The sequence below is a fragment of the Calidris pugnax genome, unplaced genomic scaffold (assembly GCF_001431845.1).
Source record: "Calidris pugnax isolate Ruff unplaced genomic scaffold, ASM143184v1 scaffold274, whole genome shotgun sequence".
In the NCBI taxonomy this organism is placed as follows: Eukaryota; Metazoa; Chordata; class Aves; order Charadriiformes; family Scolopacidae; genus Calidris; species Calidris pugnax.
Window position 1 is genome coordinate 256,193 of NW_015091009.1, and position 14,748 is coordinate 270,940.

General features: G+C 38.9%; 1 protein-coding gene across 1 annotated transcript in view; it reads right to left on the bottom strand.

Moving 5' to 3' along the window:
* Positions 1–954: 954 nt before the first annotated feature.
* The window catches only part of ABCC4 (ATP binding cassette subfamily C member 4), a 151,388-nt gene continuing 137,594 nt past the window's right edge, over positions 955–14,748 (bottom strand). Inside the window, exons 30-32 of the mRNA XM_014955633.1 lie at positions 7,350–7,484; positions 1,298–2,528; positions 955–1,091 (exon numbers count right to left, since the gene is read on the bottom strand). Of these exons, the coding sequence (XP_014811119.1) occupies positions 2,421–2,528; positions 7,350–7,484 (243 nt within the window). The 3' untranslated portion in view covers positions 955–1,091; positions 1,298–2,420. The remainder of the gene's footprint in view (positions 1,092–1,297; positions 2,529–7,349; positions 7,485–14,748) is intronic.

The window sequence follows — 14,748 nt, forward strand, 5'->3', positions numbered from 1 at the left end:
GCCAAGAGATACAGAAAAGCAGACGTGTGCACTGGTGTGCTCTCAGAAGGATTAGCCATGAGCACTTCTTACATGAGCCAATCTGTGCCACGTGGCTTTGAGGAATGGCTGGTGTGCTCTAAGGAGGATTAGCCATGAGCACTTCTTACGTGAGCCAATCTGTGCCACGTGGCTTTGAGGACAGGTAGTTGTCCCTGACAGTCTGCTATTTAGCACCAGATGTAGCACAAGCCTTGCGCTGTGCATCACGGCATGAAGCTCAGTCCCACTGCTATCAGTGGGATTTGTTATAATGTAAGGTGCTACGCACCACAGAAGAAGTGTCAGAACCTGCCAGAAGCAAGCCAGGGACAAGAGCATTTCACTTTTGTAACCTCCTGCTAACAACAGAAGAGAATGCTACCAGCAAAAAGGGGCCACCCGATCTTTGTTTTTCCCCCACCACCAACCACCAGAGGAAGCTGGCTGGTGGCACTGCTGGTAGTAAGAGGTCCTCTCCTCTCTCCTGGTATTGGACAGCAGGACAGCAAGGCTCTGAGCCTCACCGCAGGGATTCTGCCACCCACCAGCCTCTCACCACTGGGCTGACCCCTGAGCAGGACAAAGTCCTTCTAGATGAGCCCTTGTGCCAAGGCATGGGCTTTGGCCTCATTCTACTTCTTGACAAGGAGAGAGTAATTTTGTATTTGAATCAGTTAATTGCTGGTTGAACTGCTTGAAATAAGAAAGATTCATGTTTGCCTTGCTTTTAGAGCACTGGGTGAACATTGGGTAAATAACATTTGTCTTACAAAGGTAAGAGCAAGCATCTTCAGTAGGCTGTGGGTTTTTTCTAACAGCACAGTATTTTCCATGTCCTGAAGAGATCCGTTGCCTTTTAGTCTCTTCTGTGCTCTTTAAACAGTAAGATGAATAGATTTAATTTTCTACCAGACCTCAAAGAGTAGATATCTCACTAAACGTGAAAAAAATCTGAAGCAGCGCAGCACTTGATTTTTTAAATTTTTTTTTTTTTTTTTTTTAAGCACGGGAATAGTGCCTTTGTGTTAAAGTGCTTTGCTGAACCAGGACATAACTCAGGAATATCAAACCTCTCTCTCTCTCACTGCGTTCCTCTCACTGCCAGCAAAAGCCATTCAAAACCTACAGGTTGTACTTTCCTACCTACTGTGGTAGGATGGCAACAGCTTCAAACAGCTTGAGTTCAACAGAACCCCCGATGCAAAACTTTAAATATACTAGTGCCTTTGTGTTAAAGTGCTTTGCTGAACCAGGACATAACTCAGGAATATCAAACCTCTCTCTCTCTCTCTCACTGCCAGCAAAAGCCATTCAAAACCTACAGGTTGTACTTTCCTACCTACTGTGGTAGGATGGCAACAGCTTCAAACAGCTTGAGTTCAACAGAACCCCCGATGCAAAACTTTAAATATACTAAGGTTAAACATTTTTAACATACATTTAATGAATTTGTTGTGTACCCTGCAGTTACAGCTTTGGCTTGAAGGCACAAATATTAAGGCACAATAAATGCAAATAACGTATACATTTCAATGTGTTGGGCTGAAGATAACTTTGTACTACACGGTATTTAGGTATAATGACATGTCATTCAAACGTTTCCTCAAGTTATTTTAATACCTTTTTTTCTTTGATAACCTGGATAAAAAGAGGAATGTATGTTAAATTATTTAAATATTTCTTCAGTGCAAATGCGGTAATTTTCTTCTAAAGTATAGAAGATTGAGATTGATTTTTCAGCATTTGGATTTTAGCAAAATAAAACTAATATTTACATTCATCTTGAACAGCGGTATTTGAATCTTTTATCAGAAAAATAAGTATATAGTACTTTTTGCTATCAAAAAGAAAAAGTGTTTTTGGCTTGTTCTTTTTTCTACCAACCTGCATAGCTACTTGTGACAGGTAGAAGGACAACTCCATTAGACAACTAAGGTGTACACTAGTGAATCTGCTGTTTAGACATAGCTGTTGTGCTAAAGTCACACTGAAAAGAAATTTTGGTTTTGCTTGCTCTCAAAATATTTCCAAAAGAGAAAAAGGACACATTCAATTATTTTTTTTTAATAAACTCCAAATATGCACCCTAGACCTTTTAGGTGTCCTGCACCTGTTTAAATAAAAGAGATCCCTACCACGTAACTTTCAAATAAAAACCGAGTCTGCCTAATTTCCTTAGCAATACAAACACAATCAGTTGGAAAAGAAAACAATATTGCACTGAAATTAAAGAAAAGAGGGACAGTAAAAATTTTCTTCTCAGTATTAAATAGGAAGGATGTCCAGTGCAAAGAATCGCCCCCTCCCTTTCCTCTCCCATTGACACTTGCAAACCTTGCCAGTGAGTTCAGCTGTTCTCAGGTTTACATTCTGTGGAAAACAGGTCTGGTTACGAGGGATCACAGTGCCGTTTCGGTGATGCACAATCCTGAGGAAGGATCCAAGGAGGAATCCGTGGCCAGCTGACCGTTCTGAACGACTTCTGGGTAATTCTTACTGAAGTACACCTAGGAGAAAACAGCAGATTCTCTGAGTGACTGTGAAACAAACACCTTCCAGTTTCAAAGAAAATTAATACGGTAGAGATAAATACATATCCTTAAGGAACCACAACAGGAACTTCAGGTTAGTGGCATTCGGTAACTGTGTGTAACTGAAAAATTAGTAAAATTACTATATGATCTTACATTATAACAGAGCGTGAGAAAAACCCCACACAACCTGTAGATCTGCTCAAATTCCGGTGATTCAGATAAATAGATATATTTTATCACTTCGCATTAAACTGATAAGTAAAATCATTTTACTAGCTCAAAAACATGGAGATAAATTAAAAACAGGATGACAAAGAAGCTGTGAAATCTTGCGTCTGCACAAGGGTTTCTCATTTTCACACATAAAATGAACACAATGGATTTGGATGTTAATATCAGGTTGTAATCCCTATATTTTACAAACTATGATTGACAACCATTGAAACTTCGAGGTATATGTATGAAATATCCCAGCGTTTAATTTGTGCTGCAGAGCAGTTATAGGGCCTATAGAAATGTGATCTCTGGATAGCGAACCACAATAATGAAAGAAGAAGCAAAAGCTTTAACAATGACTCAACCAAGCAACTTCTCTAAAATGTAAGATGATACCAAATAATAGGACAGTTCTTTGCCAAGCCTTTGAGTTCCTGAATTCTACCAATTTCTAGCTCAACTAGAAGAGATACAGGTTTCCTGATAAATGTATAATCAGAACATAAAGGAAATGAAATGCTGTCAAGTTTCACTGTTCCACAATCATCAGTTTTTAGTAGCTGTATCATATCTCTGTTCCTTGACAGATGCGCATAACAAAATGAAATAATGTCAAGACTTGTGTGCTCTTATCTAAAAATGTGTTTGGGTGAAAAAGGACTTCAAATGCAATTTTTTCAAAGAAGAATGTGAAAAGTTTTGTTTGAGTCTTTAAAAACAGAAAATATCTTTCTGAAGCTGACATGTGTCACGAGTTAGGTCTCACAGTCAGACTGCTTTGACTACAGCTTATGAAACATTTCTCCAATTTATATTTGAGAGTCTTGTCAACAAAGTTCAGGGTTTTTTGATAATAATGTCCTTTTCATATACATGAATACATGTGTAAGACACGCTGGATAAAAAAAGAAATAGTCATTCTATAAAAACATTCCTGTAAGTACCACTGTCGTCCTTTGTGCGCCCAGGCTAACGCAGGGTATATATATGCATCCTTACAAGTTTCAAAGAATATTAAGGTCTGATTTGAATCAACAAAAGAATTGGAAGCCCCGTTAAGAGGCATTCCTCAGTAACCAGCCACCATCGGATGCAAGGGAGGAAAGTTAATCAGGTGCCTGCCTGCACACACACTGCAGGGACGGCAGCACCAGTTGTGTGTCCCCCTCCCGTGCCTGGGTTAAAACATAAACCTCTGTCATACTTTTAATGCAGCTTTTGAATGTGAATTTTTCTTTTTCTTTTTTTTTTTTTTTTTTTTGAAAGTTAATAGAAAACCTTGGCACATTACTAGAGACGTAATGAAATGGCAGCTGCTTTTCAACCGTCTCATTGCAATTCCTCCCCTGAGCCCAATCCCTCAAGATATTAAATGCCCAAGTCTTTCTACAAGTTTCTTCCGCTGCCAACCTTTTAAAAAAGGAATTGCTGAGGTAAGATAACACCTAGTATTTTAATATTTACACAACTGTCATTGCTTTAAAATAAAATCACCCTTATTTTTCCCCCTCTAAGTACTCAAAACCTGATTGACAGAAAACCAGCCCTATCCCCGATGCCACCAAAGCTTGCAGAAAAGCCTCTCTCAATGCTGCCAAAAAGCACAGAGCACACACCAACTTTTGTTTATCTGAATAATTGAGCACTATTTTCCCTTTTTAACTGTTTGATGACTATTTCTCACTCTCCCATAGGAGACGGCCTCACGGTGCCAAGCACAACTCTGTTGCAGTCAGGCTCCCAGGTTAGTTAATACCTACTCAGCTGTCTCCAATCTGAGCCGTGCCTGCCTTATTTTCTTCAACATTTGCACAAAAAAATGGGGATACTGAATGACCAAGAGACACACACAAATAGGAGCGCTGGATCAATTTAGAAACCTGAGCTAAGGCTCCAGCAACGCTCAGCCAAGACGGCCACGAGATCTTTTTAAAAATTAGGCTGTCCAAATTAGTCTTCTAATTAAAGGTGTGCAGTCTCTCTTCATTTGCACTTAAAGGACATAGGCAGAATCCACACTGTTCCAGAAAATGCATTTAAAGTCTCACCTTACTGAAAGAAGCTCTTACAACAAGTTTGTTCTGCACAAGATTCAGGTCCAAAACGCAATAAATCAAATAATCATTGCCAAAGCGTGGCCACATTCCAACCCATTTTACTTAGCAACACGCTGTAACGCCTTTTGAAAAGTATGTATATATGCCATATTACCCTTTCTTTTTATGTGCAGCATGCTGTTTTTCAGCAACAGAAAAAAAAAAAAGCTGTTCTTCATAAAAACAGTTCTTAGTAACCACAGCAGGAATGTATGAGACCAACAGCAACCCATGTAACAGACTTACTAGTGTCAAAAGAAAAGCCACCAGAATCAGCTCTTCTGACTAAGCAACTCCGCTCAGAGTATGCAGGAAGCACAAGGGACAGCAATAATGAAAATCTTGAATTAACATCCAAGTCCTTCGAAGAGAAAAGGACTGTAACTGTGCTGCTGGGTAGCTGCTGACTGGAGATATAGTCTCTCGATTCCCATATTTTTGGGCCGAGTGTGGATAAGCACCATGCTTTGCATTCTTGGCAGATGCTAAAGCTTGTATCTGCCTTCTAGCCTGGGAGTTAGCAAACTTTTTCATCAAACCACATTTCAGCAGACACTGGTTCCTGGATCTCTTCCCTTCCTGTACAAAATCACATAACATTGATGTGGTAACTGCAGATGACTATATGGGCAAGTAACATCAGGCAATTATTTTTATATATTTTGAATTATCTTTGAATGCAATTGTGCAACTGGGGAGGGCTGCAGGGAAGGCAGAAGAGACGGCATGACACGGCTAAATCTCTGCAGACGACAGCCGGGCAGCCTCACCTCTTGCCACTCCAAGGATCAAGCCTTAGGAAGCTGCCCTTCACTTTGCAGACAAACACTGGTCATATGAATTTGAAGCTATCCTTTTAAACAACATATATATAACCTCCACACTGTCATACACATGCCATAAAAAAACCAACCCCAAACACGGCTAAACCATTCCTTTTTAGTAATAAAATATAAGAAGCTGCATTGCAGCAACGGAGAAAGGCAGCAGGGCTCATTACATAGTCTAGTTAAGGACAAAGCTGTTTCCTCAGTTCTGCAATTAGAGCTACACATGAACTTATAGTGTATGCTCCTACATACAAAGCCTCACTCAAAAAACTCTTAAAAAAAAAAGAGAAAAAAATATTTTAGTAGCTCTAAAAAAATTCCTAAGAATATGAACAGACACAGAAATCTCTTCCCTAACTTTCAAGAAGTTCAGTAAAATATCCTCCATGACAGCAGCGTATTTTTTCATTTTTTTAAACAACTTGTGGAGACTCATCTGGTTTACTATTTTCGCCTGCCATTTTGTTTCCTGTCTCTATGTGTTGCTTCCTGCCTATTGCTCTCCTGCTTCCCCAGGGAAGAGTCTGGAGTTTGTGTTCCCGTAGCCCTGCTCCACACCTCCAGCAACTTGAGGACAGCACAGAGGTTAGAGATAAGACCTTTGCCTCTTGTCTTGAAAAGGCTCTCTCTGGTTCTCTCTTGTGCCTAATATCAATGCCTCCTTACTTGCATGCTGAAATTAAAGTTACACAACAATGAAGCAAGTTGCTGCTAAACTGAGCTCTGCCAGTCTGAACTGAAGCAGCACTGAAACTTCACCAGCATTGAGAGAAATAAAACCTCCCTCTGGATGTCCTGTATGGTAAGTTATCAAGAAAAAATACATCAAGCCAAAAAGCTAGTCAAAATGAGTTCCTCAATCAGAGGTCATTTTTTTATCTTCTTATCTCTGCTTCAGCTTTCCTTCTGAAAAGTGGAGATGATATGGCCTCGCCCCGGAGGCATATTATGAAAATTAATCCATTGATTAAACACTTTGATTGCCAGAGGAGTGCTCACAATTACATTAATAATTCCGTACTCAGAATAGGATTTGAATAGTAAGCAGTAAACCAGCCACAGAGTCTTGTAGGGAACAAGGAGGCAACAAAACATTTAACATCTGTTTCTTAATTGGGCCCTGCTCATCCTATCTGCAGAACAGAGCAAGGATGCAAGAATGGAGTAAGAGAAAGCACAAAAAGAAGAATGTCCCCAGAATGTCCCCCAAAAGAAGAATGTCACATCCCCAGAGACCATAACATAAAGCACAGGTACTGAACCTCTAACTAAAGTTTGATGGGCCCTTTTAAAAATACAGAAATAACAGAGAAATGCCGGGATCTGCAACCTTAGCATGTTTTACAGAAAGTTTTTTTTATAAAATCAACACCCAGCACAGGTGAGTATGTCATATATCATTTACACTTACTGTTTTGTGTATAAACAGAAGGATGCAAGAAATCCAAACAGTCTTTCAACTCCGGGTATATAAATACATTTATCATTTAGAAGTCTGTGTACATCCCACTAAAAAAAGCATTGAAAACGATGCCTTTGCCTGGCAAAGCCAACAGATTCTTTAGGGGAAGGCTTACTATAACACTGAATATGCTAACTTGAGATAAACAATCTGCAGAGACAAACTTAATTATCACTTCTTCTAAAATTACCCGTTTTGCCGTTTCAATCAGGGAAGCTGCTTCAGTCTTGCCCACTTGTTGCACCATTTTGTAAAACAAACCATCTTGCTCTTGCAGCAAAATGTAAGGTTCACCATATTCTTTCAGTCTTCCCGCATCCAAAACCTGTTAAATCAGCAGAAACCAACATATTAACATAAGAAATTGAAAAACAAATGTTAGAGACTACAAGCAAGGGGAGAATGTATGCACTTTAAGTGCTAAGATGAATTTTGTATCCTGAAAATGAAATAAGTTCTCTTCCAACAAGCACCACACTTTTTCAGTTTATAGACCTGTTGTACAATTTCAGAGTGCCCTACAGCCATTCCACCTATAGGAATCCAATGCAAAGTTATGCAGAATATGGAAATACAATGTTTGTGAAGCCAACAAAGCAGATTATAAGACTCATTGTGTAAGAAAGAAACAAAGAGGGCTAAAATGGGCTCTGAAGTAAACAGCTGTGGGTAAAAACCACGCAATAACCACCAAGATGGTTGAGGGAGAATAAGTAAGTCTTTTGGATTAGAGGAGGTAAAGATGTAATTAAAGAAAATGAGGGTGTTGCTGAAAAGATAAACAATTTCTTGCATCAGTTTTTGCCAACTACGTGTTAGAAAGATACGTAGAACCTATTCTTTCTACATAAAAAAAGATGAGATGCCACCAGGGACGTAGGTACCCAAAGAGAGGAGGGGAGAAGGAAAAAACAACCGAGAAGTTAAAAAGGCATTAAGTCAGTGAGCCACAGAATGTACATATACAATCAAAAATATTAGAATTTTAGAATAAGCTGATTGAACCTCTAAGAAACTACTCTTATCCTAGTGACTCTATTTAAGGACTGCATGGTAGCAAATATTGCACTTAGATTCTGAAAAGCCTTACAGGATCATTCAGGGAACTTTTAGACCAGCATATATACAATTTAGGAAGACAGCAATTCAGTCAAAACAATCATTAAAACACAAGTAGAAGACACACAGACCACCAGTAGAATTTGTTCTCCACGGTTTTAGCAGAAGTAAATAGTATGTCACAAACCTGATACAATTCTCAATGCACGAGGAGAAAACCAAAGGAGAAATGGTTTATAAGGATTTCCAGAAAGGTATCTGGTATAATGAAATAGCTGTGCTACAAGAGACAAAAATTTTTCAAGAACCTGGGACAGAAAACAGAGATCAGAAATAAACAGCACGTTTTTCTTTGTGGAAAAGCCAAACAGGTGGGATCTAGTGGGAACCACATCATTCTGGCATACGTGGCAGCTATGTATGTGTTAGCACCAGAAAAAGGAGTTACCAAAGAAGGGACAAACCTGCAAATGACACAAAAAATGTATGGGAAAGTCTAGACCAGAGGAGATTCACGTATACCTTAACTAACCTAAAAGAATAAGAAACACAATAGCAGGGAAAAGTCAATATTGACAAACGCAATACACTCAAATACTTAACTGGCTTATAAATTAATGGTATTGACTCAAGAAAGAGATTTGGGTATCAGTCTTAAAGTTCAGTACTTTCATCAATGTGTAGGAGCAGTGAAGTTAAAAAAAAAAAAAAACCAAAAAGAAAGAAAAAGAAGTTATGTGAGAAAACAAAGTAATTCAGAAAAAAATTTTTGTTCTTATATAAATAAAGAACTGAATGCACATGACATATTATTGAAAAAGATATTGCCACAACAGAGGGACTTCAAGGACTCATAACCAAGACATAATTGTGGTGTACATACTTGCAAGGAAAAAAAAAAAAAGATCTAAAAAACTGGAGCTGTTGATTTCAGGGAAGAAATGAATAAAAGGTATTATGAGGACAACTTCCAAAACAACAAAAACAGTTTGCAAACTTCTGCTGGAAAGAAGAAACTCCAATAACCTTCCAGACACAAATTCAAAGTCCTTTGAGGAAACTTTCAAACGTGCAAAGCTTTGCCCGTGCTGCTACCCCTTAAAGCAAAATGTCCCGATGGCCGAGAGCTGGGCAGGTCTCCAGAAAGCCCTGGACCCCCCTGTTAATGATGAACCCCCCCGTGAAGCAGGGCAGTGGAGTGGATTCCTTTGCCTGCACTGGTGTGAAAATCCCACAGCGCCGAGATGGCCGTGGGCTCGTTTGACACCAGGGGACCCGGCACCGGGGAAAAGGCGCCCACTCCTTCCCTTCCGGTTCAATTAAGTACGTGGCATTTGAATGGAAAAGGAACTCAGACAACAACAACAGCAGCATAATTACATCTCATTTTATAAATCGTATGCGCAGAAACCTACAAGAAGTTATCGGCTGTTTTCAAAAGCTCCCATCTTAGAGCACCCAGCTTACGCTACGAGTTTCCTTTGCAAGCGATTTCCACCACCGTTTGGTGTGGTGCTGGAGAAAGTGCCAGTGGAAAAAAATTTAAAATATCAGTAATATTGCATAAGGCAATATATAGTCATTAAAAACATACAACGGATGCAGTATTTCATCTGCAAAGGAATACTTGCGCCCAGGCTGATTTTTCAGTGTACTCTGTCCTATCCCATTTAATGTGAATATTTAAGGATTAATTACAAACATAATTTTAATCGCCATCATTTATAGACTACAGTCCGTCACATTTAAGGACAGCTTCCTTAAAAAAGGCAAAAAAATTAATCGATCATATATGGTTCAACAAAATAACTAACTTGGTGTGCCACAGCACAGGGTATCTCTGGTGCCTTGAATAAGTTCAGGGTTTTTTTCAGTATAGCACTGCATTATGTTACCACTCTTTAAGAAAGAAAACAAAAAAGCATCCTCATTAACACAAATAAGGAACTATAATAGAGGACTAGAGGGGTTTTTTTTAAATTTATATTACTGTGGTATTCGAATTTTAACATTAATTTTGCAAATATCTGAAACAGCCACAAACATGGGCAATCTTTCTCCTCCACAGAACCTGGGAGGGAAAAAGGGAAAATTTATTCTTCCTTGGCAAGTTTTAAACAGCCAAGTCCAGAAGATGAATAGACAGAGCGAGCGATTTGTGTGTCTAGAAAAATTTCATTCACATTTTAAACAAATCATTAATCTATTCATATCCTTTTCTCGGGGAATAAAAACAATCTTGTGTTATGAAAACAGAGAGAACAAACGTAGGGAAAACAAGCCGCGTTACTTTTTAAAAAAACCTGTAATGAAAAGAAAAAAAAAAAGAATGAAACTGAACAAAGACAGTATCATTCCTACAAGTCAGGAATACTCTGTAAACCCTATTCACCAAGGAAAAACACTGTTTCTACTAACTGCTGTCATCTACGAGACAATGGAGAAAATTTAAGCTGATTTACTTGGTACATTTATACATTTACACTGTTATAAAAAAAAGACCTTAGACAAAGAGATAGGTTCTCTTCTTTGAAGAAATACGCACTGATAAAATTTAAATAAATAAATAGGTACTTTGGCTAAGGCTTTGCATACTCTTACTCACTGACTCCAAGCCAAATTAAAATCATTAGGACTTCAAAAAGCCAGCTAATCATTCAGGAAAGGTGGAATCTGGTGTTTACCAGCCACGTTATTTTCTGATCAACTTGCAGGCAACGCTTATCACTGCGCAATACGAGCGAATCAAACCCAGATGCTTTCCAAGGCAGTCCTACCAGTGGAACTTGATACTGAAAAGCCAGAGAAGCTTGGAGCTGGCGAAATCAGATCGGCGGGATGATTAGGGAGGACACTGGCAGGAGGCTCTGAATCAGAGCGCTACAGACCTTAGCATAGATTTTGGACAAATCACTCGGCTTTCCAGCTCCTCGGTCTGACTGTTTGTAAAATACAGCAAATAAAGCCTCGTAATCATTCTGTGGGAGTTAACTGCCTGAGAAATACTTAGACAGCCCAGAGTAAAATAAAACGAGCACAAAAAAAAGCTATATAAACCCAAAGCAGTCATATGTAAAGCAGGGCCAGAATCTCTACCGCCTTGCACTGGCGGTCTCTTTTACCTCGCCTGCACTGTTCTTTGTAGTCAGATCCTTCTGACTTTAACAAGATTTTCTCAAGCAGAAGAGTAACTCCTCCAACAGAACTAAATTTACAAAATTGGCCGCTGGTGATCACGCAAAAGAGCACGCAGGAAAATTCTTAGAATTTGCTCACCTCCTTTGCTCTCCTCTTCACTTATAGATACCCAAACCACCCTTACTCAAACAGCACTATTCAGACATTTTATGTTCAAACAGAGCTTAAATGCTGAATTCTTCTTGAGTAAAATCCTCTCGTGCCACCCAATTCTACTCCATTGAATGTTTCATTGCGGGTGAACAGTCTGAGGCACCAACTGCTCATCCCAGTTGTGCATTTTTTGTGTGGGGTAGAAGGCAACAGGGATTTGAACGGCGCTTCGACATGGAGGCACAGACTAACACAGAAAGAGGGGGATTAAAAACATATCAGGGAAGGGCAGAGAAATTGAAAAGAAGCAGTTGAATTTGACTGACCTGCAAAGGCAAACATCAAAATGGAGTGCCTTTAAATAACTTTTTTCTGTTAACTCTAGCTGGAGTAGAAGGACTATTTGCTTATGCCACAAAAATGTTGCTGAACTAAATCTGCATAAAATTTGGCAACTACAAAATAGTTGTCCATTTTTGCCTCATATGTACCCCACCAGGGTATTTACCTCCACTCTGTCTAGGTCCTCCCCCCCCAAAAAAAAAACCCCAAACTTTGTAGAATTTCCACTGCATAGCCTCATAGCTTAATGTATGAACTATGATGGAAAGGCAGGGGCAAGACAAGAAACACGTAAAACGGCGAAAAAGAAATCAGAAAACCATTTCACAAAGAAAAGAAAGAAACAAGACAATGAACGACGGAGACACTACATCAAGATAGCCCAGATTCCAGCAGAGACCCAGGCAGCAGAACCAGGACAGCACCTTTTCTCCCTGACCATTCCTGCAACTAATATTGTTCTGTTGCACAGGACTTTGGAAAAGTAAACATTATTTTCTAAGTGAATTTAGACTCTTCTTTGTGGATTAATAAAAGTAAAAGAAGTGTCATTAGCCAGAGAAAGAGAAAGAACACGGACCCTCAAAGACGCTGTAACAAATACCATGTACTTATGGCTATCCATAGACACAAAAAAGAAAGTTCTAAATCCTGCATTTTCTAACTTTCAGCAACAAAAGCAGACAAACCAAGAGAACAATAGTTATAAAACATTCTGAGAAAAAAACTGTCCAAGGTTGGAAGTGTTCAGCAACAGAGGAGGGGGGCATGGGAATTTATTCCAATTATTATTGAGGAATGACTAGTATTCCTATTCACGTTCATCTTCACCATAAAGCCAGAGGGAAAATGGGACATTTAAGAGTTGATCATAAATGTTTTTATTTCCTATTCAAAAGGAAAATAATTCAAGCAAATTATCTCCTAGGGAATACATCTGATTTAATTTAGACTTGGAGAAGACATCACCAAACAACAAAATTATTATTAAAGTTCAAAACTCTGCTAGGAGTACAACTTTGAACAATGTTTTCCTCAGAGAGCATACATCAAGATGATCTTCAATAAAGTCCTGGGAAGAGGAGCATATTCAGGAGATGCTTCTGGTTATATCATATTATAAGAAATATATTTACCCAAGACAATACATAGCTTTGTGGGAAAGAGTCAACAGCCTGTGCTCCAGTTGGCATTAAGTTCAGATGCATGTTCTGCCTCTTCCGTCTCGTCACGGTTTGTTAAAACAGATCAGAAACATGTACATACTTCTCTGAAGAATCATTTATAAGTTATCAACATATCTAAACAGGTTTGTGAACATCGAAGAACATTGAGAAGAGTGCAAATACAACTCAGGAATCATTTTAAAGGTGTTTCTCTTTTTTTTTTTTTTTTTTTCTTTTTAAGAGGTGTTTCTTTGGGGTTTTTTCGTGTTGTTTTTTGGGTTGTTTTCTTTTTTTTTTTAAATTTTTGGTGGTCGAGCTTTGTTTGGTTGTCTTTTTTTTAATCATTTTGGTTATTTTTTAGTCTTCAGGTTTAATCTAAGCATACCTCAAGCTCCTTCAGGGCTCCCATACAAATTACCAGTAACTCCAGACAAATTTGGTGTCAAATAATGTACATTTCACACATGATGTGTACAAACAAAGCAGAGCACCCTTGGGCGTTTACCTTCTTATAATCTGAATGATTATTTTCAGACTTCCCAAATATTACTCCTCAGCAGATCTTTGCTGTAACAATGCCAAATCTGCCACTGGTCACTGGGATTTGACATGTACCTCCTGCCTGCCTTCCCCACTTCACAGAAAAGGCAATTTCAGACACCTTGTTCTCTAACCAGAAATAGTGGATTTATTTAAACTGAAATTATTCTTCAGCTATAATTTAGGGAAAATGGAGCATGCAACACTGGCTGGTAAATTGATTCACATATGAGTTCTCTTTACTTTTCTTGCAGAGGCTCAAAAATCTACCTTCTCCTTTTCTCCATCTGATGGCTTTCCGCTGTAACTAGTTGGAATGTTGTGGGAAAAAAATATCAATTATGTATGTAGTAATGAGTCTTATTCTACTGATAATCATTGGATATTAAATCCTTCTGTATGTTGTTGGTGGAAAGAAGCCTGTTAACCAGTCACTGGAGATGTTTCTTGTATTGTTCAGTTTCCTCACCTCAAAACATCTGATCTACCAGTGCAAGTTCAGCCTTTCCCTGAGAGGGTATGAAGGGATCTCATGCCACTTCTTAGCAAGAGCTCTACATGCTGACAAAACTGTCCCTTGGTCAATCAGTAATGACTGTTTCCACCACTGCCAAAGCCACATTTCTCAATCAGGGTTGCAGAATGGCTCAAATGTGGCCCTGCAGTGATAGAAGATATACTTCAGCTTAAGAAATCCCACTCTTTAATAAGGCTTTTGAGGGCCTTAGGAAGTTAGATAAGCTACAAGGATACTGTACGTTTCGAGAGGTTAAGGAATATTGTTGCAGATGACTGGGCACGTCTCTTGGTTTTATCACTTTCTGATGACAATGAACTTGTGGCTCAGCTGCCGTGCACAGTTTTACCTTATCAGAAACTCTCTGTTCAAAGCATCAGCCACCAGCGTGTCCTGTGCTAATTTGCTTTTAAACAGTAATACAGTATTTCTGAGAGCAAAAATCATTCTCTAAGGATGTGTCAGTATTTCTAGCGTGGTCTGGATTCCATACCATTGTCTTTCATGAAACACGATCGGATTGTCCTGTTCTTACACTGATAGAAACACGTTCACACACAAATGCCTGCCAGAATGAGAGACTGGCTTCACCTCCTGCAGTAATTCAAATCCAGCTCTTCCATTTGAATGCTCCCAGCCGAAGTACCGCCTCAATAATTAGTTGTTTTATTTAG